This window comes from Triplophysa dalaica, chromosome 22 (assembly GCF_015846415.1).
Source record: "Triplophysa dalaica isolate WHDGS20190420 chromosome 22, ASM1584641v1, whole genome shotgun sequence".
NCBI classification, from domain to species: Eukaryota; Metazoa; Chordata; class Actinopteri; order Cypriniformes; family Nemacheilidae; genus Triplophysa; species Triplophysa dalaica.
Window position 1 is genome coordinate 10,371,645 of NC_079563.1, and position 22,351 is coordinate 10,393,995.

Below are 22,351 nucleotides of genomic sequence, written 5' to 3' on the forward strand. Positions count from 1 at the left end.
ATATTACCTCATTAGCTGGAGCATAATGCTACAAACAGCAGGATCACACACAAAACACAGATACTTAAAGGAAAACCTTAAAAATCATTATTATTAGACAACCTTTATGTTTTTCACAGAGTTTTGCGAATATTCAACTTTGAAACTTTTAAATTTAAAGAAGAACAATTTCCATTTCCTGAAAAACAGCAAATTTATAAATCCGAGGTTTTGGAAGGACAGCGACAATATTGTCCTACATGGACATTATTGTTGCTCAGGTACGGTCACAGATATAAAGTAAGGATAAGGACTATGTAATGGTTATAGGCTTTTGTGTGTCTTTATGTACAGAACAGCTATTTGGTGAGGGAGGGGATATGCATCTAACGTCTTTTTCTTATTTTTTCCATTTTCTTGGATGATGTTGCTCTCGGTACATGTTGTGTGTTGACTTAATTGAGTAGCGAGGTGAGTCCTGCCATCGCACAGTTTGATTGAAACCGATGTATGTATATACAATATCATATATGTGTGTATGTGTATTTAAAGACACAAAATTTGCTGTCCTGTATGAGAGGACGAGTGGAGGGAACAGATGGTATCATTCAAAGACTGATAAATGTCCCGAGTTTAAAGTATCTACACAATCTATACAGTACGTGTATATTCTCTTCATGCGACATACACATATCTTGGACATAAAATTAACATCGCAGGAGAATGGAAAGAGCAAGTGAATATCATTGTGTCTGATTTTTCATCTAAGTTAGATTTCATTGACAAATGTCCACTGCCACTTATCATGAAGTTGGAGGCTATAAGACAGTTGGCGCTGTATGAAGTACAACATTTGTTCTCTATCGTTCACATTCAACAAAAATCATTGAGCGAAATGAATAACAAAATAGTAAGCCTAGTGCGGAAGTGGTTTGGACTTAATACACATAGCACCCCTGATATTATCTTTCATCCCCAATGGGAAGGAGGGTTGGGAGTACCAAATGTGATGTGGATTTACACAGGCGTGCAGATTTCTCATCTTCTGAATATGCTGAACAACGATGATAAAGATGTCAGGGAGTTGCTTCGATCCTCCTTATTCCTGAACTTAAGCAAACGCAAGGTGCCGTTGGCCAAGGAGTCGGCTTCAGAAGGAAATCCAGTGGGAAACTCGACTCATTCAGATGGTTTTGGCGTTTGGTCAGACTGGCCGGATTTGAATGATCTCTGCTTTCATGAGAATTTATATGCACTGACCCTCATATTGTTACAAAAAATGATCTTTCTTTTGTTGAATATGTCACAATACATCACTGTTTGCCATCATTCATGCAAACGCTTAAAAATAATATTTTGTATTCCGCAGAAAAAGACAATGAGGAACAGATTTATATATGGTAATCTATAAAAACAACAAACAGCCCTTCACTCCCTTCCTTTGTTGTGCTAAAAAGAGCCAAGTTCAGTCTACCGAAGAGATAAGAGCCATACAGACCTCACATATTTTAACAACATACGGTACTAGTATAAGTCACACAACTGACATTTAACAGCTGCTGTTTTATTTTGTTGCTTCTCACACACAATCTGCTGCAGTTCAGAAGGTCTCAACACTGAAACTTCACACAAAACTGTTGCATGGATGATCTGTCCAAGTTATCCAAACCCACGTGTCTACATGACCTTTCGATTAAGAAGATGACCTTTAACGGGACTGCCCTCACGATCTGAGTCACGAAAGTCGGCCTGGAGGTAGTCATGCCCTTGACTTTTAGGCCTGAGCGTGCTTGCAGAGTACCAGAGGATCGTGTTTGTCAACAGATCAGCCATCATGACAGTTTTTCATTTCCTCACTCTCATGTCATTCCTAACTTGTATGACTTTGCTACTTCTGCAAAATTGAATGTCGGTAACCAAATAACGTGGGACCCCATTGACTTCTGTTGTATGGACACAAAACCACATTTCTGAAAATGTATTCTGTTGTTTTCCACAGAAAAAATGAGTCATACAGGTTTTGAATGACATAAGGTCAAATTCATTATAAAAATGTATGAATCTTTTCAAATGCCCGCATCCCAACCAGTAAACAAAACACATCATATGCATGTGTGCAGCCTTGCTGGAAACATCTTTACGACCTGAGATGCGTCTGATAAGACTATCCTGATGGAGAACGATATTATTAGGACAAATTACCCCGACACATAATCTCTGAAGTGATAAAACATAAATAGAGCACTACAGATCCCGGCTTATATTTGGACCCCAAGCTCTGTCACAACAGACGACTGCAAGTCTTGTTTAATCTACCGTCTCATCTAGACGTCTCTGTTGGATTCAGCATCAGCACTCGGCTGCGTTTCTAACCAAATCCAAACAGCTAATTCACGATTGAGATCTACCACACAAAAACCGTAGGCACATGGGCACGGTGCCAGGTGACTGCACCCAGGTGTGTGGGCAGTGCCGAAGCACATAAATAGGTCCCATTTGGGCAAACCATCTCAAGTCTTCCTCCTCAACTCGATTGACCAAATAAATGTCCTAAACAAGATCCAATCTCTACTCATTCAAGCGCCGTACACACTTACAGCAATTTACAGCGTGAAAGCGTCCGGAAGACATTTTCAATGAGAGCTAGCGATCCGAGGGGTTGGCCGAGTTCAATGTCATCTTCATGGCTAGTGATGGAATACGGCAACTACCAATGGGAACGCAGACAGTTGGGATCATGTGATCTGCCCTATGATGTAGGACATCACTGACACTTTTTCGACCCCCAGTGATGACACATCTGTCTGTGTGAGTACTTTATAGGAGACATTTGTGGGCACAACCACCTTCAGCATGTGAGTCAATGTACGATTAATAACTCGCAGCGTTGCTTCCTCCCACCGGACACCAGCACTTTTGAAAGTAGAGGTGTTCATTCTGGAGATTTTTTAATTCAGCACTCAGAATCTTTCCCCAGGGATGAGAATAATATTTGAGGAGTTAATTAGAGCTGTGGGACATTTTGTCAAGAGATATTGCTTAGCAGAAAAAGATGAAAGATATATAACACAGATTAGGAACTAAAAGTGGTCCCCAGCTGATTTTAATACGCCCTGACAGCGAAGCGCCCTCTTTGTTAACCCACATTGGATTATTGCACTTAAAAACACCCTCATGTTTGTTTATTTTATAATTTTGTAATGTGCTGTGTCTGTCGTATCCTGATCACACATCAGTACGGATTCTGCTTGTGGAAATGGATGATGTACGTTTTTGTACTAAAAAGATGTGACAAGCTAGTAAACAACAAAACAGCATTTCTGTACGCATTGTTTTTGAAGATTAGATATCATTAAAGGTTTTTCAATCACATTATTTGCAGCTATAAATTGTCCGATATTAGCCATATCGCTCCTACTGACTGCCACAGCCCACAGCCTTGTGTCGTAGTCAAGACCACCGTAAACCAAGACAAGTCCTAGGCAGACGGAGACAGTCAAGACCATCAAAAAACAGAGAGAACAAGACTGGTCTCGAGTACTACAACACTTGTTGTATTTTGTCGAAAGTATAGCTCTACAGTTTAATCTAGGATAGTATTAAATATTTTAACATACTATAGCTGCAATCCAATACATTTCTTTGATTAAAATTAACAAAAATCTGTTCAATAAAAATGAGCACATAAAAAATTAGAGGTCAATATTGTTTTTCTTACCTTCCCATAATTCACAACTGTAAGCTTATAATTAGTAATTTATAATTAAAGCTGTCGGGTCAGATTTCGCATGAAATGTAATTTTGATGTCATTTCACTTCAACCCACAAAATGATAAGCACGTGAAATAAACGTATAAAAAAATGGCTCCAGATTTTCCTCGCAAATACAATACAAAGCCATCAAATTACAGCCAAAATCGGCGAATTTACAAGAAAAACATGCAATTTTATGTGGAAAAACCTGGGGAGTGGCAGAATTTTTTTGCTTTTTACCGGATTTCTTCAACACTGTAACCTGCAATTTTCAGTTTCAAACAAAGATGGCGACAAAGATGCAAAAGTTACAGATTGCAGCCTTATTTACTTAAATAAATTTAAATAAAATGACACACTCAGTTGGTTAACCAGTTATAGCACTAATTGAAAGACGTCTGATGAGCTGTGGCTGTAAATAAAAGCGCTTTCGTAAAGAACATGGACACTAAAACCCACCCACAGAGTGTAGGATGTGCACTTTATTCAATACACAATGTAATTTCTGATTTAGAGGAATCTAATCAATTAGCAAACAACAAATGAACTGGCCTCAGCAGTTCCACTTTCATTTGCACAATTAGACCAGTGTGCAGCTGCTCTTGGCAAGGTAAACAAACGTCCCAATCACAGTTTCTTAATTGTCGCAAGCCTTTTTTCTGTCATTTTAATGCCGTAATTTACTGCGACAAATGGGGTAAAGGAGCGATTCCTCTGTCTGGATCAAGTTTGCCCATGAAAGTGCTGTTGACAAAAACAACTCTCTTACTCGCAGAGCACGAACGCACACACCCAGACAAGGCCGTGCGTGAAGCAGGGAAACGTCCCACAGCAGGCAGATGGCACACAGGTAGAATTGCCATCTGAGGTGAGCGCGTATAGTACAAGTCATGCATTATTCATTAAGAGAGCAGGTTGTTTAGAGAACAAATATTTGCAGGTGATAGTTTTTCTTCCCTCCAAAATCAGGTGGAGCTCCGGGAGAGCTTACAAATGTCACAATCAGATCTACAGCCTGGGAAAGATTTTCATTTTTTTGAAATAATAAATACTTATGAATCAACCGCCTATTGCTGTAGTTGTAGGAGAACAGATTGACTCTGTATGTGTGTGTGTGAGAGTGTTTGTGGGTAGGATATCTCACTTCCTTGTGGCTCACCGAGACATACATAACCTCTATGAACTTCCCCTTTTAAATATTTCAAAGGGCTCTCTCTGAACCACTTAAGTCAAAGCGTCAATTTAATGTGTAACTATGTGGCAAACAGCAATCGTGAAATTATACAGCCGTGGTCTGAAGGATTTGATGTCACAATAAAGTTTAAAAAAATACAGCCGTAAACAACACTCTGCGTACAGTTCATGTGTATGATATAATGCTTTGCCTTGTGCTCCTGAATAATGCAAAGCACATCTGTGAGCCCTTAAATCTTTTCTTTTTTTGCAATGCCGTATCATTTTTGCTCAACATTTTTTTAAAGCTGTATAAATGCAGCTCTAGGTGGCTTACTTTTACAGGTAAACAGCTGTATTTGACATAGGCAGCAATACCCGAATAAGTAAAAAGTAACACATTTCTATATATATATACACATACTTTTTTTAAATATTAAAAAAGTAAAATAATCAAAAGGCAATAAACACTGATATTAAATACCTATTTTATAAAATTCCTAAAAAATGCTATGATAAATATAACATAGTTGTAATGTTAAAATCAAAATATGATTAATACAAATAACAAAATAGCAATGTAAATATGTTTTTATGTGAATAATAGGAATTATGAATTCTTATTATATATATATTTAATTCAATATTCTTATATACTGAATATGAATATACTTGATGATAATAAAATATTGTAGAAAATATATTGATAAAATATGAAAAACATTATAATAACACTATGAGCAATATTAATATATACCAATATGAATAATAATAATGTAAATAAATATAGTTGTGATGGTAATAAAATACAATTAAAAGTTATACAAATAATAGGAATATATTTAATGTGAATATTAAAATATTATAATGATTAAATATAGTTGTGACTGTCAAATATTATAAATAATTCAAAATAAGATATGAATAAAATTAATATATTGAAATAAGAATGTTAAACGTATGAATTTATATATATATATATATATATATATATATTTATATATTAAAATTACAATGAGTTGTGCCTTATGTAAATATGAAATATTAAAACGTTAAATATAATGATAAATATAAAATATTATAATAATTAACTATAGTTGTGACTGTAATAAAATATTATGAATAAATATAGTTGTGACTGTAATAAAATATTATAAAAAAATACTTAAAATATTATAATGAAAAAATATAGTCGTTTATATATTATAATATTATGAATAATATTAATACAATGAGATGTGCCTTATGTTACATGTGCGGTTATTATGGTGTTGTCGTGCTAAACATTCTACACATGCTGCTACAGTATATGGTAGCATTTTTCTGGAGTTGGTTACTGTTTAAGTAAAAAATGGCCAGCAAGTCTTTATAATATTATAGACCAAAAAGAATTTTGTATAACATGTCTTAGGAATCTCCACTTAATATCAGATCATATTTGATCAATTTTCAGATCTGCCAGAAATTACAGGAAGTAGCTCTAATTTTCATAGAGATGACACTTAATATCTAAAAATAACTTCAGAACTGAAGCTCAAGTAGTAGGATATTGCACTAAAAAGTACAGCTTGAATGCACAATACGTCGATTGGATTGCTGAGTCAGCCAAAACGCACAATAACTGCAAGTATACTCCAGTTTAGCATTTACAGTTCACACTACAGCGTCTACATATCGCTACAAGGCACTACTGTACATGCTACGAAGCCCCATGCAGCACCGTTCAAACGCTGAGAAGCCTTGCAAGATGAACTGAAGGAAGAAAAGATGACACGGGAAGTAAAGCAAAGGGAGTGGATTGAGGAGGGCTGGGGAAGAGACAAAGACAAGGGCAGTAAATAGCAAAAATAATGGTCTGAACCCCCAGTGTGTGTGGAGGAACAGAGAGCGGTACTGCCTGCCTGGCTCATAGCAGTGATAAGACAGCTATCTCAGCTCAGCTTATTGGGAACTGTGTCTGCCTATTTATCAAGCAGCAGGGAAGATGGAGGATCCAACTCACCTCTCACTTTGTTTTTCGTGGCCGCCACTGGAATCGCAAAGCATTACGGGAGAGAATGGAAGGGAGGAGGACAAGGAGGGAGAGAAAGGCAGGATAGAAGGGAGAGAAAGAGGAGAAGAAGAAGATTACATTAGAACAAACCAGTTTCAAGATGGTGCAAAATGCATCTAACCAGCACACCGATCCTTCTGTTGCGGATTCTTAATTCATACCTGTCTGGTTCGCAACAATGCGCCACTTGAAAGCAAAAACCTCTCAAGAGCGCTTATCATTTGTAAACACTATCCACTACAGAGCTTCACAATAAGCTGGTGATAAAATTGTAGCGCGCTGACAGGCAGGCCAATGCCTCTCCAAATATCACACAAATGGCTTTGATGATGAATATTACAAGTTCCTGAACGCTCGTATGCGATTCAAGGCCTCTGTTGTCATGAAACCCTCTATTTCAGCACAGATTAGTTGTCACTTCAGGTTTGAGAAAACGTATTCATTGAAAAGTGCTGGAAATTGTGCGGTTCTCCCAGTTTTTGTTTTGCCATTAAAACCATTACAAAATTCCTTTTGTACACTGCTGAAAAAACGACAGAAACCCATAACCAAGATCTGCGATTTTGAGCAAAAACCTTTCTCTTGGTCGTGTTATTGCTTGGTGAATTGATCTGACTGAAAAGCGCTCACAATTAGACACAACAAGCCGTTCATGGTTGACAAACCAACCTCTGACGCCAAGTCCTGTCCATTTTTTGACATGTTTTCGCACCAAAAGCATCCACTTTAACAAAGCTTTCCATTTATATGCATTAAAGCTGAGCGCATGCGATGCCTAATTATCGTATACACCATAATGCAATCACACAACATTATAGACTGAAGCAAGCGAATGAGGAAAAGGGCTGGTAAATGTTTTCAATAACACTTTTCATGAAAAGCAAGAGAACAATGAATGTCCTGTGCTGTGTTTCTATACTTTTTATGCATTTCGCTGAAACACTAACAAATCAGGTGGGGTTACGGGGGCATTCTGATAATTGTTGCAATCAGTCCAGACGTGCGTGTTCAATGAAATAGCACTGGCACAGTCAAAGTCAAACAAATAACATGTGTTTGTGTGTGTCTGTGTGGGTAAATGTGTAGGAGGCAGAAAGCTGAGACCAGAGGAAACTTTGCAAAACTTTTAGATTTAACCTCTTAGCAGAACCCAGAAGTGTCACAAAATTTACCAGTGGATTATTTTATAAATATAAATACATCCATCAACCATACAGAAAACCAAAGTAAAAATCCTTTAGTGAAAAACTAATAAACTAAATCCAACATCATTCAGTTCCTGTTATTAAGGTGGTAGAAAATTGTCATACACTCTAAAAAATTTTTTTTCAACACAAGGTTGGGTCAAAAAAGGGACGAAACAGAAGTTACGATTGTCTTCTTTTCAATGACGTAAATCCGAGTGAAACGACTTCTGATGATGCCAAATAAAAATAATGAAGTGCAGAGAAATGTCATTTATAAAAAAGAAACACTACAATATTCCCTAAATAATTAGATTTATTTTATTTCACAGAGAAAATTTTATATATGACCCAACAATGTGTTAAAACAACCCTAGAATCATAGTGTTCAGCCCTTTTTGACCCAACGTTGGATAAAAATAGCTCAATGCAAAATGTTGTTAGTTTAAAACAAAAAACACAAATACTGTTTGACATCAGATAGTCTGTCCATTTGCTAAGGGCATCATTTGCCTTTGGTTTTAATAGATTGCTCCAGTAGAGTATATACAGCATTTACATGATGTTGACACATTCATAAAACTCTAAAATGAAGATTTAGTTTTCTAAGATGAAAATGTTAAAATTCACATAGTCAAAACAGAGTTAATGGGATGTTCGATTTGGATGTTTGCTAAATGCTTTTCAATCTTTCACCTTTCTCAAGTCGAATGTTAAGCCCCTGGTTGAAAGCAGGGCATAGTTTTAAGTGACAGAGACAAAAGTGGCTAGATAACCCAACAGCGGCTGTAGAGCTAACTGTGTAGGGGGAGTAACTGGAGGAAAGGCAGGAGGAAGGAAAGGTCTGTAAGCCTCTATCTCCTACAGCCAGAAAGGTGACAAAAATCCCACCATGCCATTTTGAGAATTCTGGCCATCACTGAATAATTCAACGGACATGAATTATTGATGCCAGGAAATACTGAGATCAAGAGGCCGAGACCTTTGTTACCATGGATGACAACTTGTAGCAGAGCAAATATCATCTGTGCCCGATAAACTACACGCTTAGAAAAACAATAAAAGATGCTCCTGTTGGACCAGTTGGAAGATTTATTGAGTCAGATCCGAGCTCTAAACTTTACTTTTAGTGGGAAAGACCTCCCGCTGAATAAAAGCAGTAAATCCTGCTGTCCGTAACACCATTACGGTGACTGAACAACCAAAACAAGAGAAGAAACAAATGGACTTGATTTTAGCTCGGCTGAAGAAATCGCTCACTACTGGACAAAGGAACTGAGCCAGTACAGCGGAGCCATTCCTCACACGACATTCCCTGACATACATCAAGGGAAGTTCAATAGAATGCAATTTCTGGGTGAATTACAGGTATCTGTCTTGGCTTGCTGATCAGTTAATACGTAACAGCCTGTTATTTGTAAGCGCATCACATCTGTGCCATTTTGCAGCCATTTATGTTGAGTTGAAATCAGTTTTAGGGAGACTGGTAAGATTTATGATGAGGGAAAACTGAGAAAATATGTGCTGAGCAGAGACACAAGGAAGAAAAATTGTTGATCTCGATATCAGGAACAGCACGTTGACAATAGCATTCAGCACAGATGTTGTAGGCGCAATTGCGCTGTTGTTTTTGATGTTTTTTAATAAAAGTTTGGCAAAAGTTCATTAAAGTTTGTACACATATGAACATACGTTCTGTTTTACTCTGTTGCTGGGTTAGGTTTGAATCGAAACCAAAACTTAACCAAGTGTTAACACACACTGTATACAGCCATGAAAAAAATTTAGACCACTCCCATTTTGCCTCTAATTTATGTATGTATTCACAGGAAATACACATCCAGATGAAAACGTATGTAATATCAACAAACAAACCCTAAAACATGAATTAATTTATGTATATCGTGAATCCTGATCAGAAATAGAGTCAAAAATGTGGGGTCATTTGGTGACATCATGTCTCAGACCTCCCTCATCTCTGATAAGATGACTACAGACTTTATTTCAGCATCTTTTTCTTTCTTTTGGGCCCCTTTGCATATTTAAACCGAGGTCTTTTAACGTCATACCACAAGCGGCGTAAATCACAGCGGACGACTGCGCTCGACACCTTTCAAACGCTGGAGAAGTGGCAGCGTGGCAATAGCGGCTGATTGCTAATACCCTGTTTGTGCTGTTTCAGAATGGTAATTTGGCAATTTAGCGTAGCTGCGAGCACTCGCTGCGCTATAGCGCCCTGGTGAGAGGGAGAAATAAATAGCATGAAATCAAATGAAATAACATGAAATAAAATCAGGAAGAGTCTGCGTTTAGGGCTCATTACATTTCCGCTCCTGCGGAGGGTTCTGGAGAAACCTAAATGAGGCAAAATAACAATAGTGACACACACAATAACCAGCGTTGTGTTCAGACTGAGAACATGAGCTCATTTCTCAATGACAGAGCTATTGCAGCGGGCAATATTACACACAAACTCAGTGGAACCGGATGCAAGATTTAGCAAAACTACAAGATTTAACAGACAACAGATACAGATACAAAATGCTCTCTCTCTCTCTCTCTCTCTCTCTCTCTTTCTATATCTATAATTTCACATTTTCTTAACAGGGTCAGTCATGGAGCCTCAGCCTTTTCAAACCATCCATGACTCGGTCTGAACTAAATCAACAAATTTATGAAGAAGATACGAACAATTATTTCATGAATCTGACATATCTTAATTACATTTCGGACTCTTATTATGTCATACCAAGATGATAAACAAATATTGTACATTTTTTACTCAACATTGTGCTGTCCCTTTCATTTATTAAACAAAAAATGATAAAACACATAATGTGTTAAAATACCATAACACAAAAAATCTGTTTAAGCGCACAAAGCTATCGTATGTCTTCAGAAGGCTTCAGATGTCAAACGGTCCATGTTCATTCTTCTTTTGCAGCCTTTTAAAGCTTAAAAGCTTGTCATGCCAATACAGGACTTTGAAATCTAATAAAAAATAAGAAAGAGCCTGCAGTACTATATCACAGAGTACAATACTCAACATTTTGCAGTGTTAAACTGAGATGAGTACAGTAAGCCTTTAAAAATAACGAAGATAATCTATATGGTTCAGATTTCAATCATTGACAGGTCTATACCGGTACAGCAGCAGAGAAATCGTTTGCTGTTTCACACGCTCAAACACACATACTGTATCTGATTCCATGTGGATATATTCTGTTGGTAGTGTCTTCAGTACAATTCTTATTCCTTTCCTCTCTCCCCCACACTTCCTGATAATCAAAAGTGAACAGTGCCTGACACATACGTTCTGTGATTTGGATCCAGGTTAATCCTTGTTACTCACTTGAAATATTATAAATGTCACACAAGGGCTTCTTGAAAATCTCACGGCTTAAAAGACATACAAATGACACGCAGGGCCAAATGTGATCTCGTCTAAATCCTCCATCATCCATATGGCAGGAGATTGTGAGTCAAACATGCTATAATATCTTTATTTTCTTAAAGGTCCAGTGTGTACATTTTTGGAGGATCTATTGACCGAAATGCAAAATAAAATACATAGCTATGTGTTCAGAGGTGGACCTTCCATAATGAAGCGTTATGTTTTTATTACCTTAGAATGAGTCGTTTCTATCTATTTTTTACCATGTTGTTTCTACAGTAGCATAAACGGACAAACTTTTCATAAATACGTTATGTCTTTCGGCAAAGAAGCGAAAATGGGACGACATCTTAGTCCTATGACAGCCCCCGTAGTGCCTCAAAATGGAGGGGTGTAGTGAACACAAATTTTCGACCTTGTGGGAAGTTAAGGTGTAAAATAAAGAAAGAGACAAGCAAAATAATGTTCTGCTTACAAGCTAAAAAAAATTCACCGGTAGTGCCCAACTATTTAAAGGTCAGTGTGAAATAAAATATAATTTTGTAATCACACAAAAGTTGAACAACTAGAGAACCAAATCTTACAAACATGTATAAATAACTTTCATTGCGTTGCAGCAAATGCTTTAACATCCCTATAAAAATTAATAAAAGTAAACAGGCAGACATGGGCTGCATATTCATTTACCTTATATTTATATAATATATTTTATTATATGTTATATTCATTTGTTAAAAGCACATTGTCTGGTTGATGACTTACATTTTCTATTTCGAGTAATTCGATTATAAAAAACACCTTTTAAATGTATTAAAACATGCATGCACTGACAGTATGCTGGTGTCCCTACTTCATACATTCTTTTAATTCTTTAAATTATTTTCAAGCTGTCATTGGTTTAACAGCAGGTGCATTCTTTATCAAAGAATTTGTAACTGCATAATTCTATTAAAAAATCTGCATTTTTACCACAAGGCACATACGTTTGGTTCGACGAGTAATAACTAAAATAATTGGACATAAATAAACAAACTCTGCTGGATATTTCACAGCTGATTCTGAACAGGTTGCGTGTAACAAATACTCTGAAACCCACACTGTTAGCCGGTGTTCTGTCACCATCCCTTTAATCGTCCACAAGAGACATTTGATTTATACAGCCAGCACATACCTCAAATATTTTCATCTTTTATCATAATTTTTTCAAGACGCATATTTCAAGTTCATTCATTTCATTTTAGTTCGCGTGTGTTATCTATTAGAACTATAGAAACCCCCACAGGTAATGAATTCAAATAATATATGCCCGTGAATCTCAGTATTTGCGTTGGGTGTCAGGTGCCGCGATAGAGAGCGATATTAATCACTTCCACTACATTTTGCTCACAGGCGTCCACTAAACACACTTTCTACAAACGCAGAATCTCATGAAATTTTAATGCACAGTTTGTCACTGGGGACTGGGAAGTACATGGGAAAACCACCCTGTCAGCCTTTAACATTCTCGAAAAAGAGATCTGGAAATGGTCTCATTTTGCCCAGAAGCATCAAATAATAAATATACATAACACATCCACAAAAGTATAGATATAAAACATCTGTCTATCTATCTGTTAACAATGAAGAAAGACCCATTGGTCAACCAACCAATCACAGAGAGGATGTTTTACGAAAAACATATTTAATAATTAACATTCTATAAATGGTCAAATTTTACTATCAACGTCAAGTAGAATATCACTGACAAAGAAAACTATTTCATTTGTTTAGGCTAGCGACAAAAAAACATGTATCCATGAAAAGTGAATACAATTTTATCATTGAGTGTAAATTTGACAGTCACAAAAAATGGAACTCATTATTTTAGCGTATTTTTCTTAACCAAATACATTATGGGTTTGATCCCTGGAATTTATATACAATGTGCAGCTTGAATGCACTGTACACTAAGTTGCTTATGATAAAATCGTCTGCCTGATGCATAAATGTAAATGCGATCATTTCCGCCAGAATGTTAACACGGACCCAAACGACAAAATAAATGCTCGTTAGCTGAGGAAAACAAATTACATCTTGCAAAAGCACACAAATTGGACTGGAAATTATGTCATCTGGGTATTTTCGCGGTCCTCTGTGCTAACCCACGAGTCTTTGTTTGATAGGCGAACAGCGACCATCTTCATGCAAATGGGCTAATAAATCTAATCACGCCCACTTAAACCAGCTTCTTCCGAGTCATCTTTATTACATCTCCTCCAATCTACCTCGTTGTCTCGCATTACAAAGAGGCGCCGTTGTGTTTGTTTTTCATTTAATCGGGAATATTTGATTCATGCTCCTTAACGTGATTACGCCAGTATTCCTCTGCACCGATGTGCTCATCACCCAAATAAACAAAAAGACCCAGCTGAGCGGTAAACACAATCAGCTCCGCAAACAATACGTGCTGCAGATGCTTGTATGCAAATAATCTCCTGCATGAACGCGGCAAGTTCATTTCGACCCTTAAAATTAGATAAACAGTAGCTAAATAGCTATTTCTAGGACTGAAGATCAGATAGATCAGACGTTATGATCAGATTCAAAAAGAAACATGCTGACTGGTAGTAGGGAGATGTAAAAGAATTAGGCTGCTAGGGCGCCAGAAATATGGTGTAAAAACAGATCTTTTTTCTGTAAAAATTACTTTTTCTGTGATTTTTTGATATTTTTTTGACATTTCACTTGAAAAACAGTAAAATCAGCCTCATGAAAAGCATGTTGGGAACCAGAAACGCACATTAACCTTTTTTTTTCTAATTTTGGTTCCCAGAATGCTTTGCATGAGGCTTTTATTATATCGTTTTTTTTCCTGTAAGGGTAATGGTTTGTTAATGTTTAATCATCATTTATCTTTGAAGAAACTGTTGCCAGTAAATTACATAAATGTAAATCTAGTAATCTACAGTAAGTTTTTGGCAAACTGCGGCAAAATTCTTTCCAGTGCATCTGTAAAAGTATGTTTCAACCTGACAAACTATCAACAAACCATTCTAGTCAACATGCAATTCAGCCAGTGGTCACAATAAAAAAAATCCCTCGATCAAAAGCTATATTTCTCTTTACAGGAAAAGTGAAAAAGACAAAGAACTTTGATCTTTAAATATTCTGCTTGTCTCCCGGGGCCTTGTTGTGTACACTGTAGTTCAGTTAAACCCCGGACCCCCTGTAGCGACCGGTGTAGCCGGCATCTCCATAAAACACTGACACTCTGGACATTAAAAGAAATCTTTTATGTGCTGGTGTTACATTTTCCAATTTCCAGTAAGCTGAAGGATACAGAAATCATGAATCTTTCAAATGAGCGGAGTCAAACAGGTACTGCTAAGAATGACGGACAGCTCGGGCATGCCCATTACTCAAGCGCATATATATTTTTCTCTCAGCTTGCTCTGTTTCTTCAAATGAATAGTTTAGAGCCATTTCGTATTTTATGATTGATGGATGAAGGCCGTTTTTTTTCACAGACAGGAACACCGCAGCCAACGCTGAGTAACTATGAAATATAATTTTGCAGAATATCAAAGGAGAAAGAGAATAAAGGAGATATCTCCAAAATAATAAAAGTAAAGAAGCAAAGAGGAGGTTTTAACCCGGTGCCTCAAACGATGATCATTTAAGATAAATCCGAATAAAATATAGCCTACACAATGATTAACTATTCTCCACCAAAACGTGAATTATTCTCTTAATAATCTCTGTCATTATTGAAACGCTGGTATCATGACTACATATTGATTGTTAGAAATACAAAAAGATGAGTCACATGAACTGCCTCACATCTATAGAGGAACACATGAAGGGAAATACAGGCTATACAAAGCAAATGTCAAGCTGTCAATATTTCATAACAAGACCTGACTTCTCATTTTTAACTATTTTTATTTCTCCTCACCATGTCACTTTGTGGAAACTTGCTAACAAAGACTTCTGAGCGGAGTTTTGAAGTTGGACGACTCCAGAGGAAAATGACCGGCCAAATCGAAGTCGACTGAACAGCTTCCGTAATGAGGTAAGCTTGAATCCCTCAAAAGAAGAGATGGAGAGAAAAGGGCCAATCGCAGGAGGAGAGCGTTTCTGAAAAAGGGGCCGAGTCTTTGAGATGATGGGGATAAAGACAAATGTAGATTTCTCATCCTTTCAACTGCCCTGAATGTAAGCGTGCCTTTTCTCCACGAAATGCCATTTTCTATTGAACAAGTCAGATGCATTGTGATGTCAGATGTGGGGAAAAAGCTGAAGTCTATACATTCTTAGGCCTGTTTGTATACGTTTTTTTCACTTTGTCTTTTACGGCACATAGGCTTAGTTCACAGTGCACAATCCACATGCAGCTTTCATACGTACATAAGTGGCCACTTGATAAAGCAATTTAGAGTACATCTGACAGCAGAGATGTGTGGGATTTTAGCACAAGACTGCAATCGAGGTCGCCAGAAACTTCTCTCCAGATGTACTGTAAACGCAAACAATGTCATTTTAAGCAAGATAAAAAGGATTCTGCATTATTTGGGACTTCTTCCATCATTTTGGACTTAGAGTTCATAAGGTTGAGCAACACAAGAGTGGTTATTATATACCAAACACTTCCTGAAAAAGGCAGATGTTTATCTTTTCGTGATTCCCTATTTCATTTCATTTCTGCTTTTATAGTCTACCCGTCAAAGATTTGAAAATAATAACCTGAATTAACATTTCACTTTAATCCTGAAGTTGTTATTGTTATATGGGTTATTAAACAACACTGAATTTATTTCTATTAAATAGTTAACATGTATTATGCTTGTTTACATGGGTGTGTTTAAATGATCAATGATACATCACAGCAGGGGCTTTGAAAATGCGTGCGTACAGTATTTCTGTGTATACGTGGGTGTCTATAAGCAGCACTAAGGGCCTGATAATAGCAAGATGAGAGACTTCATCTCAGAGCCCACTGAAGAGCTTAAAGTTTCATTTACTTTAGTCAATGTGGCACCACTGTTTCGCTGACATCTGATATTGCCTTCAACTAAGCTCTAGTGAAATTCGTCTAGAACAGCAATACTGAGGAGGACAGCCCATAGAGGATTCTCATACAAGCTTTCCTTATGTTTCACGCGGGTTAAAGTTAAAAATCAATATATTCAAATAATTCCTGCCTATATCTGAGGCACTCCAACATAACACACTTTAAATAGAGAAGCTTGTGGGCTGTTTTTTCTACCATCGTCTTAATTATTCCTGTGTTAATATTAATATTTTATGTTGAGTTTTATTACAGGTCTGACATTTATGAACAGAGTAGTTATGATTTATGTTTAATGAACAAAAGTTCACCACACTGGATATTTTCAATCTCAAAAACGGGTACATGTCAACATCTCATGAATTCTTCAGCTTGAACATGTGCTGACCTTTTTGGTGACATTAAAAGACACATTATCTATCAAATAACCGTCGGATCATCATCATCGGATCTCATGTCATCATTTATTTACTTTAATGCTGTTGAAATTACACAAGATTATATGATGGAACTTTTTTCGGGTGCACTGTCCCTTTAAGAAGTTTTTATCAGTCGAGGTTTTTCGAAATTCTTGCGTTCAGGGACCCCGGGGCAAAGATTTTATAAAGGACCCCCTCATAATTACAACGGTTATTGTGATGTTACAATTTGCACGCTTAAAAGCAAAAAAATAAATCTGCGATAGGAGTAAGAATAATTAATACAGGGAATAAAACTCATTTCCAGCATTCACCCGTCTAGCCCGAACTGAAGCCACAGCCGTAATAATGATGGATGGCTGCTCACACCCTCTGCATTTCACATCAGCATTTCAGCTTCTACATTAGAGCATATATGCATGCGCGAGGGGCCCGCGGGACCGCCGAAGTCTCTCCCAGGACCCCGCTGAGGAGAGACTGTCTCATCATTTATGTGAAGCAGCCTCTCCAGCTCTGTAGAAAGAATGACAAATAAAGCTCAAGCCGAATCAAGGACTCTCATCTGGTGGCATTTTCCTGATTTCTCCAATTGAAACAAACTCAATTACCATTAGAAAGCTGCCCCTCTAATGCGGGCGAACAATAGCAGACGCATGATGGATCCACGCGGACCGCTAGCGTCGGCCTTCCTACACCAGTCACTCAAACTTTGGCGTGCGGGCCTTCTAATGGCTGCGATAACAGCGACTCATTACGATGTCATATCCTTCATGCCTGACTTCTTGTCAAGCCAGACAAAGACCTGATGCACGCCGCACAGCAGGAGCCAATCAAATTGTTGGAAAATAAGCAGGGGCCATTTTTAAATTTCCTTTCTGTATAGACAGCTTTGGAGATTGACTGACAGTGAGAAGCTGTGGAAAAGGACATTGAATGTATAATTTGAATTCATAACCGTCGATTCAACACATTAGGTTAGCTTGTGGCAGACAAATCCTTTAAAGCTGTTGTTTTTAAGCGTACGTCTGTACACAGTCGTATGCGATAGACTTTCAAAGTTTAACATTTAACACGATTTACCACGTACGTAATGCATAGAAATGTAACTTCTATTTTTCTCTTCTCCCAAAACCCACCGAATATGACAAAATATGCCTTTCCGTCTTGTTGGTGTATGTTACTTTACATTATTATGTGTTATTATTAGAAAAAATGAAAATGATACTGATAAGGAACAGGATTTCATCACACACCAGCAAAACGTGCGGAATAAAACAACGCATTTTTCAGGAAGATTACCTTTAAAGACTGGGAAGGGTGAGACAATGCGTTTCAGTGACATCCTAATTGTTCAGCCCGTCTTTTGCAACACAAAGTGACTCACGTCACATCGCTTCAGTTCCTCCAACAATTAAAACCTCAGGTGGGTTGAACCGCTCGGAAGGACGAACAGCAGAAGAGAGGGAAGTTGTTTGACGGTTTAGCAACCTAATAGTTTTCGAAAGCTCACCTGCTGAGTTTAGCTTTTCTAAAGCTGGAGAACAAAGCGACCATGATGAACCATCCTGACAGCTAGTAGTTAACATCATTCTATGATATATAAAGAAATGTTGAAAACTGTGCGCATTCAAAATCTGTTTGATTTAAATCAACCTTAGAGTCACATGGCGCAATGGAACAAAAGGGAATTTAAGAGCATCTGCATGCTAAAAATGATTATTTGAGTTACAATGTTTGTTTGACATCAAAGTGAAAAGTATGATAGAGAACTTGTGTATTTGATGAAAGTTCAAAGTTCACTTCCTGTATGCAGTAAGTTCCTTTATGTAAAAATCATTTCACAGGGAACTTATTTTGAATAAATACTTCAATTCCTGGCACAAATACATGAGTCCAGCACAGGATAGTTAACAGCTAACTCTTAACTTGAGTTATCTCACCTGCACTATCAAATGTCTGGTAGTGTGAATGATAGTAGAGATAAAAGTTCAATAATGGACGGAGAAGAAAAAGAAGAAAGGATTGTTGATATCTACATCACTGCCGAGGCTGTAAGAGATATTAAACACAAGAAACAAACTGAGGAATCTGAAACAACAACAAAAACAACAACCCAACAACCAGAACACAAAGGTAATGAATTCTGCTCATATATTTTCTCATAAATAAAGATAATATATATATATATATATATATATATATATATATTATAGCAAAAATAGACAATCTGGGTGTTTCTGGTTTACGTGAGCAAATAGTTAATTAAATAGTACATAATATTAACATTATATCTGTAATCTTTAGGAAGTGAGTGTGCGAGGAACAGATGTCACAGATCAGTTCTTGTGTGTTTGGTGCTACTGTGTGTTCTTCTACTGACTGCAGTCATAGTGTTGTGTGTCCTGATCTACACAAACAATCACCAGTTTCACATCAACAACAAAAAGATCACACAAGAGAGAGACCAACTACTAACCAAATATACCAACATCACAGAAGAGAGAGACCAACTACTAACCAAATATACCAACATCACAGAAGACAGAGACCAACTACTAACCAAATATACCAACATCACAGAAGAGAGAGATGAATTAAAAGTCAAATGCTATAACGCCACTGAACTGTATAAACAGATAAATTGGAAGACAAATCTAATCTGGACACACTTTAGTGGTGATTTTGAACTACAACAAAACAACACAACGCATATTTGACATTTTTTTAACATAATTAAGATCAATGCAAGCTGTACTTAATTGTGGTCAGAAATGAAGATTTAGCAGCAGAACTGTTTATGTTTACAGATGGATGGATTGAACAAGAAGTCCGTTTGTACTTAATTTCATCTGAACTGAAGAACTGGACTGAGAGCAGAAGTTACTGTAGAGACAGAGGAGCAGATCTGATCATCATTAACAACAAAGAGGAACAAGTGAGTGAAAGATACTGAATGAAAAGATCATTAAACGTCATGAGATATAAATGTTCTTTGTTTCTTCAAAGGATTTTGTTAATAATATAACTTCTGGAGCACAACACTGGATTGGTTTGTCTGACAGTGATGTGGAGGGCACATGGAAATGGGTTGATGGCAGCACACTGACCTCTGGGTGAGAAAACACTCAAATTAACTGATTATCATCAATAAATGATTCTCACATTCAGTCTCATATCACACAGAAAACACCACTGAACATCTAATGCTCATCTGTTGTTTCAGATTCTGGGAGGTTGGACAACCTGGTTATCATAGACTGGAGAACTGCGCTTTGTCTCAACCAGAGTGGCATGATTATCCATGTACTTCTTTTTTTAAATCGATTTGTGAGAAAAAGATTTTTTAAAGAGTTGTTAGTGAGACACATGTTTATTGAGTAAATTGTAAACACCAGGATTTTCTAATTGTTTTAGACAGTCTATATGAGCAGTTTACAATGTGCTTAGTGAATTAAGTCAAATATAAAGAATAATTTTTAGAGTTTAATATCTGTCATATTTCCATATTGTGCTTTTCAGTAAACTAATTTGATTGTTTTTATTTGTGAGTGTGTTTAATATTGGGCATTTTTGTAAGTAAAATACTGATTGTAGATTATTATGTATTACTGTATTACATTTTCCCTTTAAAGCTGCTTTAAAATAATGCAACATCATAAAATGCACTATATAAATATACTTGAACTGAACCTTAAATTTAATCCTGTAAAAAGAAGAAACTACTGGCACAAATGAAAAAGCAGCTGTTAATCTGTGCTGTAAATCTGTTTGTTGCAAATACAAAACCACACAATAAAAAATATTATTTCCAAAGAACTTACAGAACATTTCCTCTAATCTCCATTGGTTCAACAGATAGTCCCGACCCAAACTCACAGCACTGGTCAATGTGAATCTTTCAAATATGTGTAGTTTGGGTAGGAGTTAACGGATGCTCCACTCAAGCCTTCTAACACACGTCATTTAAGATGGATAGTCATTACAGGAACAAAGCGCATTTTCAGATTTTAACTAAAGATTATGAGGGCACACAAAAAAAGGGAATGACCCTCATTGATAAACTATTTACAAAAAAAGCTGCAATATTTCGTGAAAAATATGAATGGTATTTTTTTATTTCACTGGGACTTTAAATAAATCTAGAAAAGCAGAATATAGAAAAATATGGAATGGTCTCTTAAATTTTCTGTGGCTGTATTTGATGCCTTAGGAGTAAAATATATATTTATTCAATTAGTGCTTTCAAGCCAAGACACGAGGACATTTGTTAAAGAATTGTTAAAAAAAACTGGGAAGTCTGCTCATAATATATCCAAATGCACTGTGACATTCTCTGATGAAGTTCCTCTATGCATAAATGCTGGAAACATTTCAGCCAACAAGTTCCTATTCTGCATTCAAATGTTGCATCTGTATCTGAGAAGGATACAATTTTATAATTAACACATCAACAGACACATCAACATTTTAGCTTGAGCATTTTTTTGTAAATTAGTTTACAATAATAAACAATTGTATTTAGTCTTCAGTGTTTCTTGAGCATCAATTTGAGTAAAACTGAGTAAAACTAGACACCCTAGGCACCTACATATTGACATGAAGAGCTGTTGTCCAAGATGTATTTGATATGTTTGATGAATTGGAAGTGAGAGCAAAAGAGCAAAAATACATTTCTTCAGTTTATTGTTTCAAGAAGACATCGCATGTAATGCACTAAACAAGATCCATGTTGGGATACATTTCAAGCATTTCATGTTCCTTCAACTTATTTTTGATTAAGCTTAGATTTAGAAATGAATTATGTTTGATTTACAATCAATTCAGTTTGTTCTTTATTTCATCAGACAACTGGAAACTCATAATGCAATTATGGTTTTAAATGGATCTGTGGGAAATTATTTTCAAAATGACTCATTACAGTGAATACTGGCTTGAAAGATCAAATCTTTTGCTCTTTATTCTTTTAATGTATCTTTTTTTTTACAATAAAAAGATAACCCTTTAATAATGAAATCAAATGTTTCTTCACTATACAGCATTTCTGATTAAAAAAATTTAATCACTAATTTTCACCACTTTTAGTAACAGTGAAGCAATGAAATAACAGATAATAAAATAAATCATTGACTCCTATAGTATTTATTTTCCATACTATGGAAGTAAATGTGGGATGAGTTCTGTTTGAATACTGACATTCTTCCAAATGTCTTCCTTAGTGTTCATCAGAACAAGACAATGTATACAGGTCTGAAACAACCTGAGGGGGTAAAAGGAAGTAAATGATGAAATTACATTACATTTAGTCATTTAGCAGACGCTTTTATCCGCAGCGACTTAAAGATAAGGGAA

General features: G+C 36.5%; 2 protein-coding genes across 3 annotated transcripts in view; one reads left to right on the top strand and one right to left on the bottom strand.

Moving 5' to 3' along the window:
• Positions 1 to 22,351, bottom strand: part of cadm2a (cell adhesion molecule 2a) — a 332,853-nt gene that overhangs the window by 69,505 nt on the left and 240,997 nt on the right. The window contains 1 exon segment of the mRNA XM_056735977.1: positions 6,908 to 6,934. Coding sequence (XP_056591955.1) covers positions 6,908 to 6,934 — 27 coding nt within the window.
• LOC130411385 (C-type lectin domain family 10 member A-like) lies at positions 18,858 to 20,812 on the top strand. Of its 2 annotated transcripts, XM_056735980.1 has the most exons (5): positions 18,858 to 19,135; positions 19,307 to 19,678; positions 19,810 to 19,937; positions 20,009 to 20,115; positions 20,226 to 20,812. In XM_056735980.1, exons 1-5 carry the CDS (start codon positions 18,955 to 18,957, stop codon positions 20,347 to 20,349), a joined length of 912 nt encoding a protein of 303 aa, XP_056591958.1. In that variant the 5' UTR covers positions 18,858 to 18,954; the 3' UTR covers positions 20,350 to 20,812. The 2 variants fall into 2 exon arrangements, with proteins under 2 accessions (XP_056591958.1, XP_056591959.1); XM_056735981.1 differs by lacking the exon at positions 19,307 to 19,678 and having other exon boundaries at positions 18,867 to 19,135.